This window comes from Blennius ocellaris, assembly GCF_963422515.1.
Source record: "Blennius ocellaris genome assembly, chromosome: 21".
Lineage (NCBI taxonomy): Eukaryota > Metazoa > Chordata > Actinopteri > Blenniiformes > Blenniidae > Blennius > Blennius ocellaris.
Window position 1 is genome coordinate 15,533,282 of NC_137670.1, and position 21,044 is coordinate 15,554,325.

At 45.2% G+C, this 21,044-nt stretch overlaps 1 protein-coding gene across 3 annotated transcripts in view; it reads right to left on the bottom strand.

The window, feature by feature from the left end:
- Positions 1-21,044, bottom strand: part of LOC308145695 (C-terminal-binding protein 2) — a 98,261-nt gene that overhangs the window by 9,191 nt on the left and 68,026 nt on the right. For all 3 annotated transcript variants that reach the window (XM_080517205.1, XM_080517204.1, XM_080517206.1), the window contains 3 exons: positions 11,480-11,634; positions 7,401-7,545; positions 4,140-4,346 (listed from right to left, as the gene is read on the bottom strand). In XM_080517205.1, coding sequence (XP_080373331.1) covers positions 4,140-4,346; positions 7,401-7,545; positions 11,480-11,634 — 507 coding nt within the window. The remainder of the gene's footprint in view (positions 1-4,139; positions 4,347-7,400; positions 7,546-11,479; positions 11,635-21,044) is intronic.

Below are 21,044 nucleotides of genomic sequence, written 5' to 3' on the forward strand. Positions count from 1 at the left end.
TAATGTTAAGAAGCCATCGAAACATGAAATGTACACAATATAGATATCATATATAAGAGCCTGGTTGTTTGTGTGTCTGTGACTTTGGATGAAGTGTGTGTAGAAGATGGATGGGAAACAAGATTTGAATAACTATTCGTTGCGATCACTTCAAAGAAAAGTGCTCAGCAGGGCGCGTTCAGCAGAATGAATCGTTTATCGAGGTTTTCCTGGAGGTGAGGAGAGCGAGCTTGTACTTGGAGGGTCGCTGGTTCAAATCCCGGGATCATCCCACGCTAATACCGCTGGCTTGTGTGACGTCAAAAATGTGAATCACATGATTTCTTTTTTTTTTTTTGTTGCATCTGTCTGATTTAACCAACATTTGTCAAATGTTGCCTTGAAATAAATTCAACTGAGGTTGTAGGATGCTGATTCAGAGAGAGAGAGAGAGAGAGAGAGAGAGAGAGTCTAGCACAGAGGCCTCTCCTGTCTCTCACGGCCATTTGTTGTGTAGGATGTGAGCCTCCACTGCTGGCTGGAGATATGCTCAGACAGAGAGCGAGCGAGAGAGCGAGAGAGAGAGAGAGGGAGGGAGAGAGAGAGGGAGTAATGGAGAGTTGGATGTTGTTGCTGGTGAAAAGGATCGATAAGGTCCTTTACACTCTCAAGGTCCTCTCTTTGTGATGGAGCATTATGTCCTGCTCCCGGGCTCGGCGGCCGAGGAGAATCATCCCTCCTCTTTTTCTCTTTCGCTGTCAGCCAATAAGAGATGGCAGGATAAGGACTCAGTTACCGCCACGGCTCCGTTACTGGACCTACTCAAGCCATCACTCGGGCCGAAGCCTCAACGGTGTATCCGTCAGTGATTGATCTGACGTCGCGTGTCGTGACTACGCGAGCGCGCCAAAAAAAAAAACAGGCTTTCCAAAAGTGATATGTCTCTGCTCCGCCGTGCTTTCCCTGTCGGTTGCTCCTCGATCGGAACCCCCCCCGACGCCACGCGGAGCTCCGGCGTGAACCTGTTGCACGCGGCTGCTGGCCGGAGGGACGGGCGCTGCAGAGCAATCTGAGTTAACAAGGGTTTCTGGAGCAGGTGTCGACATTAGGATGACTGTCTGCCCGCGCTATTGTTGGACAATTGGCACAATAGTTGGCGAAACAGTTGATTTAGAAGGAAGGGTGACTCCAGGTTTATTGCATGGCTCTTGCATCAGGAACTACTGGAAATAAACATTCATATTCAAGTTAGTTTTATCATAAGATTAGCTTTGATTTGCCTGTTTGGGCAATCCCACACTAATCAATGCCACAAACAGAGGAAACCAAAGGGGGGGGGGGGGGGGGGGGACTACCCACTGTGATCTGAACATTTTGATCTATTGCATCCCACTCCGGGACTCACTGTGGAAAACTGTTGCTTTGCATTGCTCATTTATTGAGCTCTCTCTCCCTCCCTCTCTCTCTCTCTCTCTCTCTCTCTCAGAGAGAACCTGTAGTACAAGGCTGAAACAGATTTTCATGAAATCAACACAGTTCATCCTCGACGAGTTCAGTTGTTACTGAAGGTCGACATGGAGACAGAAAAAAAAGATATTGTCACTACTTGGAAATACAAGTGGATCTAAATAATACACATTTTCTACCATCGTAGCAACTACATGCATTTTTACATACAATAATGATAATAACAATGATGATTATTGGCCTCTGGTTAGAAAACATCTGACCTTATGGCATTTTTCAAAACATATAAGCTAAATGGCAGATAATCCAAGAAGAAAACTTGTACACTGTGTTTTACACTGTAAAATGCACTTTTCCACTGTATTCTACTTAGTTTTTTTAGATTTCCTCCTCACATTATTTATCTTTAACGGCACATCAATATTTGGACTAAACTGTATAGTTGCATTCAAAATCTTCATATGATCAAAGATATTTTCGAATATACGAAAAGGGATATTATGGTGGAAACCCAATATGAGTGTTTGTGACAAAGTACTTTTGAAATGATGGAAATACAATTTAGATGTGAAATGCATTTAATTTCTTACATTCATAGCAAGAGCGTTGATTTAAATAAGCGAGTGAACAGAGCAGATCTCTTTTAACGTGGCCATTTTCTTTTTGGACATTTTGATTCCGTCTCTGCAAGAAAAAGTAGCGCGACAGTTCGCCAACCGGTCGATAACTCTGTTTGTGTGCTCCGCGCCGTGTCGGGCAGCTACATTAAACTAGGTTCATTCATCAGCGCCGCTCGCTGTGTGAGAGAACGACACTGATGAAACTGGCGAGAGTGAATTAAACTCAATCACTCTGCAGAGGCTGAGGTGAACGGCACCCTTGGATCCGCCATAGTGACTCCCTGCACACAATGTAATGGAAAGAAACAACAAAATCCCAAATTAAAATCATCCGATTAAGTGTAGTATTTATACGACTCAACCTATTTCATCATCTATGGGAAATATTCACATGACATGTGAAATATTCACCAGTTTGTTACACATGTGTTTGTCCGTAAGTCATGTTAATCCTGTTAGAAACCAGGAGAACGTTTAAAAACAAAGGCCGTCATTGATATATTTCTTTAAAACTTTGTTATTGAAAAACACTATTTTAGCATTTTAGTTTGGTTTCAGGAAAAATAAGGAATATTCTCAATAAAAAAAAAAAAGGATCTCCTCTTTCACTTCCTGTTATTTGCACGTTTGAGGTATTTTCCTTTCATGTAATAGAAAGATATTTTACAGTATGATTGAACAACTGTAAAGCCAAAGCCACATTGTATTTCTCTGTACTTAGAACCGTGCTTGGATCGCTTTTGATGGCATATAAGAAATAAAGTAGTTATTTTTTTCCATGAGGTTGCACTTTCCCATAAAGAAATTCCACAATGGCGACAATAGAACATATTGATTCATTTGGTATTGTATCGTATGAAAGACCCTCAAGGAGATGAAAGGGCAGGCAGCAGAGCTTTGTTGTTATCAGAATCCCATCCTGCTTTGTGGCATACACTTTTTTTTTGTTGTTTTTTTTTTTTTTTTGCTCGTGTAATCTATTACTTATTTTGAGTGGCCGCGCCAGTGATGCCCGAGTGCAAAACTGAAGCCGAAAATTGAAGAGGATGCAAAGTTTGGCACAGCCGGTGTGTGAAGTGCTCCTGAGCCGGTTGTCGCCCCCAAAAGCCAGAGGATTTCTCCCTGCCTGTGTCGCGCCGCTGTGTGCAGCCAGCAGAGTTGTGCAGCTGGCTGTATTGCCCAACAAACAAACAAACAAACACCAGGAGGCCTTTCGCTCTCCCCCAACCTCCCACTGACAATGGACATTGTTTTGAAGATGGCTCGAGCCAGAGAGACCGGCGGAGGAGGCTGCAGGCGGGAGGATTGGGGGGGGGGGGTTCTTTGCCAGGCACAGTAAGTCTAGGTACAAGCCTGGGACCTGTAGTGTGTGTGTGTGTGTGTGTGTGTGTGTGAGAAGAGTGTATGTGGACACAGAGATAAGGTGGTACTCTGGAAGGGCTTGTGAGAAGACGGAGCATCTGTCAGCCCAGTGATGTTGAGACAGAGCAGAATGACACACACACACACACACACACACACACACACACACACACACACACACACACACACACACACACACACACACACACACACACACACACACACACACACACACACAATCAGCAATAAAACAGGTGCAGAGAGGGAGTGCATTGTAACACACATACAAACCCGCACACACACACAAACAAACACACACACACACACACACACACACACGCGCGCGCACAGGCAGAATCTCGTCTGCCATGAGGCCCGATTATGGCAGGGCAAGATGTCGAGGGACCGCAGCGACAGAGAAAGGGAGTCGAAAAACAGCACAAGAGAGAATAATAGAGATATAATGGCGAGCATCAGAGCGGCGGGATGAGAGAGCGGCGTGGCAGAGAAAGGAAGTCGGCCCGCCGGGAGGCAAAACAGACAACCTTGAGATAATCTGTGGGATGGGCAGAGGGAGAAAAATAACCTTATCGGGGCAGGGAAACAGAAGGCACATGGAGCGGCGAGAGGATTTGAAGGCACAGGAGAGGAGGGGGGGGGGGGGGGGGGGGTGGAAAGACGAAGTGAAAGACTCAGAGAAGCCATATTCACCAAAACCGATGAGGCCCAGGGTTTCGCCGCGGATGCGAGCGGCGCCGGACGCCACCTCCCGGATCTGCTCCACGCTCTGGACCCGCGTGCCCTCCCGGAGAGCCTGGTACAGCCAGGTGTTTCGCCGGTAGAGGTTGAGGATGTGGCACAGGGTGGAGTCGGCCGTCTCCTCCACGGCCGCCGAGGGGATGTTACACACAGCGATGCCTGAAGGAAGAGGAGGAGGAGGAACACGTTTAACTCCTTTCACTGGAGAGTAAAACGTGACGCGGCGGCTCTGGGTTGAACTTTAAATGCATTGAAATCAGATAGAAAATGTTAAAAATCTAATAAAACTCAATGAATATGAACACTTTTCAGGCCCCCTCTTATTGAGGGAACACCACAAACAACATGAAAATTGTACTAATCATTCCAAAAATAAGGTGATATTACACAATAAATTAAATGGAAGAGCCTCAGCTTCCTGAGGATATAAGTTGTTTTTACGTGTACCAAAAAAAAAAAAAAAAGAAAATAGGACAACACATTTAATGTATAACTTCAGTTCACTCCAACTACTTTTATTAATTTGGCTTTCAATTTTTCATTTATCACTTTAAACCATGTTATTTTATTCCTCCAAATGACTTTCTTTTTAGTCCATTACATTTATTTTAGTTTGTATTCATGTTTTAAATTCTGTATTCTTAACATTTCATGTATTTGTATTCTTGCATATATTTTTAATGTGAGTCTATTCCATTTAATTGGAATATCAGCGGCATTGGTAGATCTTTTTAATGTCCTTATATTCTTATCTTTTATTCACTGTTGCCTGTTTGCTTGGTCTTATTATTACTGTCAATCACTGGTTCAGCACATTTCATTTAACTCCTCTAATCCATGCCGTCGGAACCGATAGAAATCTATAAGTTCGTGACGTGGAATAACCAAAAAGATGTTGAATTATTAAGACACTTTTGAGTAATTAGCAAAATGTCAATATTCTAAGTGCATTCACTGTTAAATCTATGCACTAAACCAACCTGCAGCCACTCGCGTTATGATCTCATCCACACCGCGTCTGTGATTGTGTTGCCGTGGAGCGCCGTGAACCTCTGACCTCCTGTTATTACCTTCCCTTTTCCCTCTAACTACTAGTTTCTTTCTCCCTCCTCCTCCTCCTCCTCCTCCTCTCACACTTAAGCACTTCTGCTTGCCCTCTAATGTCCTCATCCCACTCCTGTATCTCAGACTAACAGCACAGTCGTCTCTGGACAAAAAAAAAAGAAAAAAGAAAAAGAAATAGCCCTGCCTGCCTGCCTGCACAATCAATGGCTCCTTTTCTTCTCCCGGAGAACAGCCGTCATATCAGCGCCGCCTTCTCCAGGCACGATAGCTTTTTGACTCTTGCTGTTGCAAAGCAGAGCGCCTCCGGTGAGTGGGCGGCGGTTAGACACAGTATCTGCTATTGGCAGGGAAATGGCAGCTTTGTCAACTGTAAGAGCCACCAGCCTGCTGATATATATATATATATATATATATATATATATATATATATATATATATATATATATATATATATAAGCCCGGGTGGAGGTTCACCGGAGCTCCACTCCTCTCCCCATGCGTCTTTCACGCTCCGTCTCTTTCAACATTGGGGCTCGCAGCGGGGAAGTCCAGCGGGTCGTCTGACTATTTAGCTCCGCTTGTGATATTGCGGAAAAAAAAAATCCATACAGCGAAACTGTAAACACGACGCGCTCGTCCTATCTGTGCCTTATCTTGACATTTTCCCGCCGTCACTTCAGAGCGACGGGGGCAATTTTCCAAATGAGAAAAGCGCGGCTGTTTGTGATGAATCACCACGGCAAGATTCACCTCAATCTGATTACCGGGGCCCGAGGTATCGCGTGTCATTAACAGACGAACAAACGATCAAACAAGCAAATGAGCTGCTCTGCTTCCCCACCAAGGAATCAATAAAACTTTGTACGCGGTGCATCATAAGACACATCACCTCTTCGAAGATCTCCACGCAAATAAAATCCCAATGATATAAGAGCAATCAAATAGACACAGACAACAAAAGAAATTAAAAACCGAAAAAAAAAAAAAAAAGTAAAGCTCTATACAATACCTGAAGGATAAAGAAGGCGCACGCATCATTTTAATATTCTGTGATTCCTGGAGCATAACCACCCTGCCTATCACCAGTAATTGGATGTGTTTTAATCAAATAGGGATAAACGTTGCTATTGATGTTATTATGATGAGCCCGTTTACATGCACACTGAAGACTCCATCATTATCTGAATTCTGTCGTCGGATCATTCGAGTGTTCATGTAAGCAGCATAATGTAACGTTATCTGATTATGAGAAATCGGATGAAATGTCTGCATGTATTAAAAAAAAAAAAAATGGGCGGGGAGGATATTTACATCACAATTAGTGAAATTGTGTTTTTCCTCCCCCCGTGATTCTGATTGGCCATCATGCCTTCATGACACTGCCCCCTACAGGTTTGGCTGCTCATCGCAGCTCTGAACCAGCTGGATATGATGTGGGTCAATTAAGTTTTTTTTAATTTTTTTAAACATAGAGGATATGAGAAAGGCAACCTTTTTTTTTAATCCCCCTGCTTTTATTTCTTGGTCACATAAATCTTTGTGCTTTTTGCTTTTCACCTTGTGTTGCTCGTTGTGCTGAAGCTCAGAGGTCATCACAGCGAAAAGCGTTTTTACTTTTGTGACTTTCTGAATGTCAGCATACACAACATTAACGGCCCCTAAAGCACGTCTTCTTTAAAGCAAACAATTCTGTCGTCACATTCAAACTATTGGCTGCTACGATCCTACAAACATAATGTGTTATTGCAAAAAAGAAATCTAAAAGTTAGTCACTTGAGACAAATGTTTGAAAATCATCAAAACATGGCGGCATATTTGGAATCATCAATCAAGTGCAGAAAGAATGTGAAACAAAACTGTTTCAATTATTGTGAGAAGTGTAAAGTGACAGAAACGGTACAAAAGCAACAGTGAACTCAATAATTAGTACAACTATCTAATCGTGTATTCTGAAGTCGGTTCATTTAATTAATCCATTAATGATCCTGTTCAAAGGAGATTAAGACGTTTCATGTATTTATAAGTCACGCTTTATGAAACCCAGTTTGAAAATACCGATTTAAAAAAATAAAAATAAAATTCTAATAAGATTTTCTGGAAAAGAAACCGACAGCGTAATGAGAAACTGAAACGATGGCGAGTTTGTACCCAGCTCTCCGGCAGCCTTGATGTCGATGTTGTCGTAGCCACTGCCGATGCGGATGATGATGCGTAGAGCTTTAAACTTTTCCAGGTCCTCTCTGGTCAGGGTGATGGTGTGGTACATCATGGCTCCCACCGCCTCATTAAGCACCTGCACACACACACACACACACACACACACACACACACACACACACACACACACACACACACACACACACACACACACACACACACACACACACACACACACACACACACACACGTGGTCAAGATGTAGCGAAATAAAGCACAATGGGAACTTCCCACAATCCGCCATTCATTCCAACAATCCTTTTGTCCATTCATTTTTCCTTTTTGGCGCGTCGTGCAACATTTGGCCATCAGTCCGACTTCGCTTCATGAGAGCCCGTGACAATCACAAGATCACATTCCTTCCGGAGGAGTCATGAAAATCACATGTCTGGCATGACTTTGGACACTGGACGGTCGGTAGACCTCATCGCTGCACAAACTCCAGGCGTCACATGCTCACCAGCAGCACGTTGTTCAGCGTGTCGTTACACCGTCCTGCAGTGCTTTCTGCTTCTTCTTTTTTTGTATTTAACATTAATATGTATATTACCGTAGCTATATTTTGACATTTGCGTGCCACAAACAGGTAAATACGAAGTAAAATTGATCAGATTCAACTCTCCATCCATCTGTATGTCCTGTATCTGGTTTATTCAAATACAACAGAATAAAAATGGGCCCTAATTTATAATGAATAGATGCAAATGGATAGAATATTGATAAAACATTAAATCCACAACATAGATCGGAATACAAATACAATATTAAACAGTAAATATCAGTGTATACATGAATTTTTTATTTATTTTTTTATATATCCATTTGGAGGCGCTGATTAAATGACTCCACAAGAGGATGGATTGTGTGCCCAAGGTATTAATCCCACATAAGCTCAGGGAGAACATGTGAATTCCCAGAGCGTGGAATAAAAGCCCGGGTCTTCTTGCGTTGAAGCCACAGTGCACTTCTCCACAATGCCACCCAAAGTTAATCCTTTTCTTAGAGGGAAGCACTAAAAAAAAAAAAAATGCGCTTACATAAATAATTCAGCAAAATATTCAGAATTCTTTCACCGCCGGGCGTCACGGGCCCGAGAAACACCGCTCAGTCCCGACACTTAACATGGACAAGGTGACCTGGCCTTTTTGAATTAGTCAGATGTGGATCTAAACTATTCGCCCTCAGTATGAGCTACAGCCCCTCATCAGCACCTCAATAACAGCTTTACATTCACCTCCAGCCAAACTGCATTAGCTTTTCCCTGTGATTAGCAGATTAGCGGTGAATTTCCATACTGCTTTTATTAGAGCCGTGTCCGGGACAGGCCTCCCAGACACTGGGTCAAGGTTAAAACTCACTCATTACCGGCCAAAATGCAGAGTTTGTTCCATCTGCGTGGAGTCTGAAGGTCCTGGGCTGTTTTTTTGAGGTGGAGACAACTTTGTCTGGCAGTCAAATTGTTTTTTTTTGTTTCTTTCTGGAATGGAAATTTCACCCCAGATCTATTTTACTTTAATGGAAACTCTGACTTAAACTATATCGCCCGCTCCACTGTAACAAAAGCCTCATTGCTTTTAGCATCTATGGTTTCCTACGACGCCTGGACTTTCCGGTGGGAAAGGCAGAAAAGCCTCCCGGTTGTCCCCGGCCAGCGTAATGTTGCGGCGGGGTTTGGATTTTGGTGACGATGTGTATGAGCAGTCTGCCTCTGTGGCTTCTACCGAGAGAAATGTTATGGCTATGAAGTCATCCCACTGGTGATCGGGGTGGATATACTGGAGATGACAGCCGGCTTCAATGCGGGGAACAGACTTTTTCCACCTTGTGCTGTTTAGACTATCCCTCCTCGGAGCTGCTGAGCGTTCAGCTGAAGCGCAATGAGAAAAGCTTCAAGCAACACAGCAGGGCCCCACGCTATAATTTGGTTTATGAAAAGAAACCCGCGACCCCTTTTTTTGATTGCCCCTTTTAAATCCACTCCAACGCTAAAGCGAAGACGTGAACAAAAAAAAAAGAGAAAGAAAAGGGAACAGTTCAAAAGGGAAAGTAGTCTCATGTGTTAATGAAGGTAATTGTTGCCAAACAAAGCTTTAATTGTGAAATAACACCTGTAAACCTGCGGGAATAGGGACTTAAAGGAATATTTGAAAGTAATAGTCCATCTTAAGAGGACAGCTTTAGTTGTCGAGTTTAATGAAATCCTTCAGCACAATAAAACAGCGTTTCACAATGTGCAAAATCCAAAGCCAATATAAAATGTTGGTTTTTTTTTATTTATTGTGCCAATCTTAGCTGACCCTCATGTATTCACACACCTCAAGCTTAGGATGAACACAAGTCTCCTTTCCACATCATCTTTTTAAGTATATCTTTATATTTTCAATCCATGAAATTGTATTTGTGTGCCGCTACTGTTTCATTGTCTACATTATTACACTGAAGTAAGAATTTTTGTATTAAACCTGTTTTTTCTAAAAACAAGAAGATGAATTTAGGACATCATTTCACATCTTTATGGATTTCTTTGTTCAGTTTTTTTAAGCATTAATATTTTGTTGAGCGATTACTTCGGGCATGATGAAACTCATTGAGCTCAGTGAGATGCTATTTAGTTACAACTGAATTTTATACCTATAATGTGAAGGCGTACATTAAAGACATATAAAGTATACAATATTTTAGGCAAACTTTGAGTCATTAACGTATCGAGAGCTCTCACTTAAAGAAATCAAAACATCGCCACTCTAATCAAGGCATTAGAATTAATAATTGCAATTCGCCATGTAAACATAGAATTGGACTAAAGCAACAAGTCTAAATGTTTTAAAGCATTTTAAACACGAGGCGAATAATGACACGGCCATTATTTTTTGCAGCAGAAAGGCCAACGGCGCTGTTATATAAGCAGAGTGAGGTGGTCTACAGTGTAACAGGCCAGAATTGACTCCGTGCCATTTGGGCGACGATCCAACTTTTACAATCCACATGTGACTATGAGCTGCGGTGGCGGTGAAAAAGCCGAAGGATCATTGACCTTGGACGAGGATGCTGGGAGCGCAGGTGCTGCATGCAGGATTTGATCTCACTCAAGTGGTGTAGTAATTCAGCCCTGATATGTATTTTGTCGGTGTGTGTTTTGTTGTGCCTGTGTAGATCTAGAGATAGGGGCTTACCGGGCACAGGATCTGACATATTTCCAGATGGATTTTTACATCCGACCCCTTTTTTCGTCACTCTTACCCATAAGCCCCTGCTTTGTGTTTACGTTGGAGAGCGTGGCAGCTGCTGTCTGCCCTGACAAGATCACACTGCAACTCCCAGTGTTATCAACGCCGCATCGCCGCATCCAGAAGAAAGAAATTGGACATTTTCAATCTATACCGCCCCTCTGGGTATCGAGACTGCAAGTTATTACTGCGAGCGGCTGAATATGCTGGCGAGGTGAACATAACAATCATGTTTTTCCTGATAAGGCAGTGTTAAAACAAACAAAAAGCTACCCACTCCTCCCTTCCCCACACCGCCCAAGGTCTTTGATTGAATTGATCTCTATGCAAATGCTTCTTTTTTAATATGTCCCATTTTCATAAAAACAGCGCGAGCAAAGACGCAGCGACTCTCACTCCGTCTGCAGATGGAGAGATAGCACTCGGGTGATACCCATCTCCGTGGCCATATATTGTTTTGCTGCCATAGCGTTGCATAAAAAGCAATAAAGAGCCTCTACAAGCCAATGTAATTATACTGCATTCTCGACATACAAGACTCTCTATTAGAACAATGGCACTGATATAGACGCGGTGCTCTGCGCCTCAAAGTGACATTAAATCATAATGAAGCCACTATATTTTAACCGGCGAGTGTGCATGGGGCCAATATAACGCGCTTCACATATCAGCGCCGTAATAGAAAAAGAAAAGAGACGGTCGTGAGTGAGTGAGTGGCAGGATTCATCTCCTGTCCTCGGCCGTGATATGAGCTGGCGTGTGCGGTTTTTTTTTTTACTTTACCTTCTCGTGTATCTCCTGTGTGGACTGAGCATCGCAGAAAGCGACGGTTGCTAAGTCTTTAAGGATGGGCATCTCCACGGTGCAGTCACGCCCGTCCAGCAGCGCCACCAAGGGGCGTGGATGCATTGGCCCATTCATGATTTGGGGCCGGATACCTGGGGAGACAGAGGCGGGAGGATTATTTTAGGGTGCGGTTGATGAGTCAACCTCGGTCTGCAAAATATTAGGTTGACATGCAGTAATGTTGGTGGATGTTGTGGTGATAATATGACTCGCTGCAATCACTTGAGATATTGTTTGACTTTCACCAGACTACCTTGATATCGTCACCTGGATGTGGCCGACGTGGACGAGGTGACCTTCCCTTGTGTTTTGCTCAGATGTGGATCTAAATTATTCTCCAGTATCAGCTGCAGTGCCTCATCAACACCGAAACAACCGCCTTACATTCACCTCCAGTCAAATCTGCCCTGTTATTAGCAGATTACTTCTGAATTTCCATACTGCTCTTATTAGAACAGTCCTAAAATCAAATCTCTTGATGTTCTGCAAACCGCTACACCACCACGCGCCACCCCTGATACGAGACACACGCCTATGAAATGTGAATATTTGAGTAAACAACACTCGAAAAGTCCCCAAAGTTGGACTGGAAAACAAGCCACTTCACAGAGCGACAAAACAAGCATTCAAACGCAACAATCAGTAAACAATAGTGCTTTTCCATCTGGATTCAATTCATCCCTCTTTTCACGAAAAATGAAAGACTTGGAAGATAATTACCTGCCATGTCTACACGCGTGTGCACTTGTGTGTACACACGGGCTGTTTAGAATATAGCGGGAGGCAGGGCTTCTTCAAACTAACAAGCGCTGCTCAATAAATCAATGCACCTCTTCAAGACTGGATTAGACCACAGCATCACTTACTGGAATCCACTCAGGCTTCCATCACAGAAACAGACACATGGATGCAAATAGATAAGACTGCGCCGCATATGCACAAGTATGAACACACACACACACACACAATACACTCTATAATACAAAGAGGAACATATTGGCTTGTGTGTCGAGGCACGCACACACATTATATATTTTTTTTTACTATTTTTTGTTTTCTCTCAGTCATTAGATCAAAGGGAGGGATCCAACATGTGACTCAGTGTGAGTGGAACCACCAGCTGTGGAAGAGAAGAAGAAGAAGAAGAAGAAAAAGATGGGAAGAAAAAGGGAAAGACTGCAAGCTTCCTCGTTAGAAATGAGTTCAACTGCTGCCCTGCCTCAAAAGAGCAATTTATCATTGAAATGGAGCGCGTTGCAGAAAACACTACAAGCTGGAAACAAACCCACAGCCAACTCACATCTGCACTTCAGCGCACTTGACAAAGTGTGCGTCGCACTCCTGGTTCGGTCCCCGCTCGCCTCTCTCTCTCTCTCTCTTTTTTTCCTCCGCCACTTTTCTCACTTAAAGTGAAGGGAGAGCCGAGGAGAGCCGAAGCTCCCCAGCGGGGCCGACCTTCTCACACGTCCCAGTGAAGGAGACGTGTCGCGCCGAGAAGACAGACAATTACCGAGCCCTGCTTCATACAATGTTAACAAGTGAGGGTGCATCAATATTCATGGCGCTTGTGAGCGGGAGCGGCAGCTCCAGAAGAACAGCCCGGAGATGAATGGACCTGAGACGGAGAGCGACTGTTTTCCCTGCTGAGCACCGGCACCCTAACACTGTACAGGTCGTGACCCCCCCCCCCCCCATCCCCCATCCCCCACCCCCCCTGGTTCTGCATCTGTCTGAGCCGACACGTTAGGGCCAAGAGTCAGTGCAGACAAGTGCTACGACATCAACAACCCCCCCCCCCTACCCTGTGGATGATGTTCGCCGGTGCGATTTCCATGACATCACCACTCTTATCTTGTGCTTTCTTGCTCTGCTGCTCAGATCGCTATCTGGGCGCCTGCCTCGCTGTGTGCAACGCCGCACGTGTGCGTGCATCTGTGGGCTCTGGGAGTTATCCCCGGGATTACGGTGACGTCAGACTGCCAGGTCGCGATAAGGAGCCGGGTGGAGAAAGGGAAAGTAGAGGAAAGGTGGAGGAGGACTCATTTAAGGCCACGCTCGGCAGGGATTAATGCAGAGGAGGCTGATTAGGGCAGATAAAGGTGGGATAAGGAGATTTGCGACGTGGAGGAGTTTGTGTGTGGCCATCGCACACGCAGGTTGAGACGCACGGCAGCAAAACAAACAGGCAGGAGGGGGAGAGAGGGAGAGAGGGAGAGAGAGAAGAGAAAGAGAGAGAAGAGAAGAGAAGAGAAGAGAAGAGAAGAGAAGAGAAGAGAAGAGAAGAGAAGAGAAGAGAAGAGAAGAGAAGATGAGAGTGGAATTAAAATGTAAAAGGAGCACAAGGAGTGTAAAAACAGGCTAAACACTGCCTGTTAGCCTAAAGGGCTCCCAGGAGGCATATCAGAGGAGAGGAAGAGGAGGATGAAAGGAAAGAGAGAGAGAGAGAGAGAGAGATTGAGTAAACGACAGGAGAGACGCAGAGGAAGCCCAGCTGACAGAAAGAAAAAAAAAGCGAGCAGTCCAGCAGTGCAGCCTCTTAGGGCAGGAGGGAGGATCGCAGCGGAGGTGTTGTCTCCGTGCGCCTCCCGCCTGTTGTCATGGTGATCACTTAACAGGCTCCGGCTGCCAGTTTTTAATGCACTTTATTTTTGGCACCGCTGGCATCGGTGCCGAGGAGTCGAGGTCGGTGGCACAAATGTCCGTATCCTCCCCGCACTCTCTTTGCAGAAGGCGGAGGAGATGTTGTTTTTTTTCTTCTTCTTCTTCTTCTCCCTCTCCTGACACGCAGACGGCTTCCTCACCCTCCTCCTTGCTCCTCGCCATCATCCGTAGACCACCAGCAACCGCCGCTGTTTTGCCTACTTATCACACACACTGTGCAAAAGACGGGTGACACGATGGCGGGAGAGGTGAGGGGTGGCGGCGGCGCTGCGTCTGCGAGTGACAGCTCGCTGAATATTAATGGCGGCACCCGGTAAAAATGCTGGGCAACGATGGCCGAGACCCCTATCAGACCGGCGAGAGAGTGAGAGGGCTACACCTGTGTGTTTATTGCCCAGACACATCAGAAACAACTGCACGGTAAATACCATTTCTAGTAGTGGTGTAAAAGTTGTGCGCTCTCTTTCATAACTGGGTTCAAATCACGTGTTTATCACAGCTGACAAGTGATGGGAAAACACCCAGTAAGTCATATAATCTCAGTGTGTCCCTGTGCAACTGCCACGTCACGCTTTAATGTCGCTTTTAAATTCCTGCTGCCATAAACGGATATATTGTGATGATGGGATGTATCATTACTTGTGACCTTGCACATGTATAAAAAGACTGTGTGAAACGCTCCTCTTTAAGGTTCCGTGGCGTCGACGCCGAGTCTGTGTCTTACTGGAGTGAAGAAGAGATTCACACCAGCAAGATCTTTTTTTTTTCAGATTTCTTTCATGCAAAGGTGCAAAATGTAACATCTTAGTTTTCTAGAAATCTGTATTTAACCTTGAGTCAACATATTTTTAAACATTTAGTCTTACAATTTAGATATACAAACCATTTCATTGCCATTGACAGCTTAAGACATTACTTAAGGAGCCCCAGTCTAACTCTGTACACTGAAGTGTCATTTTTCAAACCGAAAGTCGCAGGCGGATTTATATTGGCTGGTTTGTTAACAATATAACACGCAATGGCCAGATGTGGCGTTTCGTCATCAGCTCGTTGTTGAGAAGCTTCCCTCAGAGCTTGTTTGTTCAAGACCCACGTGATGATTGTGGCTGTAGATAATAATAATAATAATAATAATAATAATAATAATAATAATAATAATAATAATAATAATAATAATAATAATAATAATATAAAAGACAAAGAAAACCCGAAAGCAGTGGAGCTGCACAGCGATTGGTTTCAGCAAAATGAGCCACCCCCAAAAACGTCCCGCTGTGATTGCCCAACATCAGATAAATATGTGTTCAGGGCTGCGCACGATTCAGGGAAGAGCCACGGCAGCCATTACTTTCTCCCTGCTTCATCCGACCGGCGGATCCTCGCTTCCAACGGTAATAGACAGCAGTGGGTGTGCAGGTGAGAGAAGCTGCAGATGAGGCGGGAGGGGAGAAGAGTGGTTGGCAGGCTGCGTCAGACCCTCAGGCAGAAGTTAGATAGGCTGAACTCCATGAATCATCCACTGGGGCCTTTTTCTTTTCTTTTTTTTTTTCCCGTGTCTCTCTCTGACCTTTCAGTCTCTCACTCTTTAAATTTCCCTCTTCCTGTGTAACGTCTCATGCTATCGTCTGCTTGTGTTGAATATTCCTGGATTCCCTGACAGCTCCTCTTCTGAGCCGACGTCTGTTTGCTCACTCTCTATCCGATTCCCGCTCCTTTATCTCCCTTTTCACGCAAAGTTCTTCCGCTATTGTTCCCCCGGATGTCGTATCGTAACCACCGCCCCCTCCTCCCCCCGTAATTCCTTCACCCCCAGCTGTCACGTCTCCCCCCCCCCCCCCTCTCTCTATCATTTCCTTTCCCCTGCCCTGTCGCTCCGTCTCCCCATAAAGGCCGGGGCTCGTGTTTGTGTGTGCGCGTCGTCCTGTGTGACAGATTGATTCTCACTCCGCTGATTTTGATGGAGGGGAGATGATGTATCCGCGCAGGGGGAAGCGGGGAGGTGACAGGCAACACTCCCCCCGTGGTAAACTGACAGCATGTACATCAAAACCAAGTCTCAGCCAGAAGCACTGGCTCTGTCAGCCGCACAACACCACGCCACGCCCGCCTCTGATAAGTGATGCGTCCATGACACCCCCCCCCCCCCCTTATCTGAACCTTTCTTCTCCGTGGTCAAACCTGACAGCATGTTTGTGTATCTGGAGCGGCCTGAGATAATGATTATGAAGAACAGCGTCGGGTTCACGTACAGATCGGATCGTCACGTTGAGAGTTATTGCCTTGCAACCCACTTATTTTTAAATGTTTTGTTTTTTTTTGTTTTTTAATTTATGTATCCAGGCCAAAGATAGGTCGAAGAACTCGGAGGAAACCAAAAAAAAGGGAGGAAGCGTGCACTGGCATTTCAAATTGTTAGGATTTTCCATTTTTGCAATTGTTTCAATGTGCAGGAAATAAAAGTTCCGTATTCTTTTTATAAGATGACATCCATCCAGGGTGCTGGGGCTGATCCCAGCATACTATAGGCGGGGGGGGGGGGGGTCACCGGTCCATCACTGGACAAACACGCAGAGACAGACAACCACACACAATCACACCTTCTCGCTGTGAGGTGACAGTCATGGATTGGCCCCTATAGGACACCTTAAAGTTCTGTTGTACGGCAGTTACTCAGTATCACTGCTTGTTTTTGACAACGGTGAGAGCAAATGTCACTGTACATCCAGTGTATGTGTGACAAGTTAGTGTGAAAACTGGTATACAAGCACAATGCTTGATTTCTCTGCGAAATGGTATTTTGAGGAAGGATCTATTAATTATAGTTAAGTAAATGAGAGGATGCTTCATGTAAAGCCCAAAGTCAGGCATTTCTTTTAGCTTAACTTATATTTTGCTTTCAACCTGAATCTGAGGTGTTGCCACACAGCCAGGATACCCTCAGTAATTACGCTCTCGGCTTGAGCTGTGCTTTTATTTCTGGTTACTTGTTTACCAAAAAAAAACAACAACATATAAGTGAGGTTCGCTGGTCATTTCAAATGTGCCTGTTGGTGTAACTGTGTAAGCGATTGTGTGTGAGATTGCCCTGTGATGCCCAAGGTCACTGCTTTCACCTATATTCAGGTCGATTCCAATTCAATCACACTTCCTGCGTTATCACACAATCAGCTCATTTCTCCTAATTCACCTTCTCCATTCAAATCTCGTGATATTTCTGGGTGTAGCTAACACAAACACACAAACCGAAATCAGCGCAAACAAGATTTAACCTCCAATGTGACACACACACACACACACACACTCTCTCTCTCTCCTGGCTCCTGTGTTTTAACAGTCCTGTAACACCTTGTCAGAGGCAACATGCACAAATAAAGTGGGTCTTTCAGCGGGTCTGCCATGTTTCTCTGCAGGCTCCTCTGCAGCTGCCTGGACTAAAGCAGCCGCTGGCCACCTGACAACAAACAGCTGTGGACTCGAGCCGGACCTCGGATTGAGCGAGAGGGTGACGCATACGCACACAGTGCATCGGCAGTAAATATCTCTATATGTGCTCACAGAGCGCAGAGGGGCTGCAGAGGTTGTTTTTTTTTTTTTAGGGGGGGGGGTTATGTCAGAACCACAGGAGGCAGAGTGCTCTTAATTTCACTCCTCCATTAATTAATCCCCCTCATTTCCTTTCCTCTGCGTTCTCACTTCCTCTGCTCATTGCTAAACTGTTGCCAGACTCCAAATGTGTGTGTGTGTGTAAGTGCATGTGTGTGTGTGTGTGAGATGATTTGGGATGAGTTAATTTTCACTGAGGGAGGCAGCTGCTGTTGTGGGTTTACCTGCCAAAAGGAATGAATGCATGTAACACACGTTCACCCACATACACACACCCCTCCTGATGGGTCCATGTAATGATATAGTCAGTCAGATGTAGGCCTGGAACTAATGATTTTCTTCATTAGGGATTCATTTTTGACTTCATTGTCTCCCATTCAGTCAATTCCGGCATATATAGCAAATCGAAAATTGTGTTAAAGCACTATTGGATAACATCAAACACGTCTATAAAGTTACGTTTGCTTGCTTAATTGGCTACTAATTAAAAAAGGGACATTTAAGTAATAGCCACTCATCCATCGTATCAAAGCAACAACATCCAGTCACGATTTAGCTTTTGTGAATTTGTGAATGAAAAAGTCTTGTTATCTGTTTTTAAATTACAAAACAAAGTTAATATTTACCAAGTTAAATAATCTAAATAGATGTACTCATTAAATGTCACATCATAATAGTCTGTATATGCATGTATCTTCTAATCACATGAGAAATTCCTTCACCTCCTCACCTCATCGCCACGATTGACGTAAACTTCAGTGAATAAGTCAAACTCAACACTTGTACGTCGGCGATGGCCTTGTAATGACATTTTAAAAAAAAGAAAATACTAAAGATTAAATTCTAAAGAGTTGCTTCCAGTTCATAAAAGCTCAAAAAGATTCATTGGATTTGAGGATTATGAAAATGTGCAATACAGTTACTTTTTCAAACAGCATCAATCGCTGCTGGATATTAGGTCCATGAAGGTTTTTTTTTTTTTTTTGGGGGGTTTTTTTCTGATCCTTCTGAAAATGTGGGGTAGCTTAGCTAACAGGCTAAAAAACCAGAACATTTTGTTCATTAGAATTCAAACCAGTTGTTCAAACTGAGAACTGGGTCACTGTGAAAATAATTTGGGAAATCTAGGCCTCCAGTTAAAAAGGCTTAAAACCACTTGATGTAGATTACTTACATTTATGAGATAGATTATGCCCCCCCCCCCCCCCTACCCCAACTCCTTGCATTTCTTTTTTATTAGATTTTTTTGCTCAATCTCACCAAGTCATCAGTATTTTAATTGTGATCATTCCTGTAGACAAATACTAGTGGAACCCGAGCCGGGCTCCGGCGACAGGCTGCGGCGCTCCAGCCAGCAACGCTTAGTCAGAGTCTGGCTGCAGGAGGCGGCGGAGCGGCGCACCGGGGGATGAGACCAGAGTTTCCATTATGTGGTAAAGGGAGCATGGAGTCTCTTCCTCCCACTGGCCTCTGCTGCTGGTGTTGTGTTGCTTCCAGCCGGGGAAAGAGGGACTGGAGGGGAAATGCGAAAGGCTGCTGGTTTACCCCGGCAAAGGCCAAGCTGGTGTCTGCAGGTGCCTCCATCTTGGCAGCGAGGTTGGCGAAGGCCGCCGCTCTCTACTGAGACACGCACGCAAAAGGCGGCCATGGACGCATCCAACAATTTGGGCCCATTTGAAAGAGTTTAGAAGATCGGTGGAGACACTTTTGCAACCTTTGCAGCGTACAGCCCCACTGGTTACCTGGAAAACCTTCCTCTTGTCATCGCAACGCAGACTTCGCTCGGGTTCAGCTTCCAAAATGAACGTGGATAACATCAACTGGTGCCTATTAAATGTCATTCTTCTTTTAAATCGCTTTAAAGGCCAAACAGGCAACTTGGCCGGTGTCTGGCGGACGATGGTACTACAACTGATGGCCGTATTCAAGTAAGAAGCCCTCTGACGACCATCTGTATGTCATCGTCAGAAAAGGCCATTTTGCAGGTCAGAAGAAACAAAAAAGACGTTTTCCAACCTCCAAGTAACAACTTTGATGCATCCGACATCAGTAATTACTCGAACGGGTTATTCGATTAACAGCTCCTCGTCTGGACTTTCACTATTTGAATTTCTTTCGCCCGTGAGACCAATAAATGTTTCATTAAAAAAAATGACCTCACATTAATATTCCATACCATGTTCAGCTAAATGCTTTGACCCCAACAGTATGCAAAAGCATGTTCTGGCACATGCAAAGTATCCGCCAGAAAACGCCGGCAACAGCAACGCACTTGTACGGACGCGGCGACTTAAACGAATAGAAACCGACACACAACCTTGGCGAGCCGCCAGCAGCGAGGCTGCGAGGTGAAGAGCAGCTCGGCATAATGCACAGATGTGCCGTTCGGTCAAACAACGCTTTGGTTTTTTTTTTCACTCGCCGGAGTTTCCTTCCACTTCATGTGGCACTCTGCCAGGATGTGTACTTCTGGTTGACTGGGACTGAATGACTTTTTCTTTTTTACTGCTTCCCTCCTCGTGCACACACACACACACACACACACACACACACAAACACACACAAGCCCTTCATCTGCCTCTGACAGCACGAGGTCACTGCATGAGTTGTAGTGGTGGGGTGAAAGCGGGTGAGTGTGTGTGTGTGTGGGGTGGGGGGGGGGGAGGAGGGAGGAGGGCCCTCCCTTCCCTTCACTATCCCAAAAAGTAGCACACAAAGGCCACTTGTCCTGCGCAGCCAGTGCCCCACCCCTGTCACCACCCGGCTGCCCGCCACACCAGCCCGACCCCAGCCAAGGAAATGAGCGCACGCCTGTTTTAAATGGTGCCCTCTGTGTGCGCCGCCGGGCCGCGGCCCACACCGCACCCGCGGGACAAAAGCGGGTGTCAACGGCGTCCATGGCACAACCACACCGGACCTCTCCTCGCTCCCTCCCATCCCCTCTTTCTTTCTTTTTCTTTTTTCCCGCTCTTTTATTCTTTGGCGTTGCCCTGAGCTACGGCGAGACCGAGGGGGGGGGGGGGGGGGGGGGGGGGGGGGAGCCAAACGCGCCGGCAGAGGACGGACGGACCCCAGACCTGACAACGCTGGACCACTTCCCCATCGTGGGGGCCAAACACACACACACACACACACACACACACACCCTCTTACCCATGCACCCCCCCCCTCCCCGCCCCCCTACCTTGCCCCTCCCACCTCCCACATGCCAGACTTTATTAGACATCCAGAAAAGAAA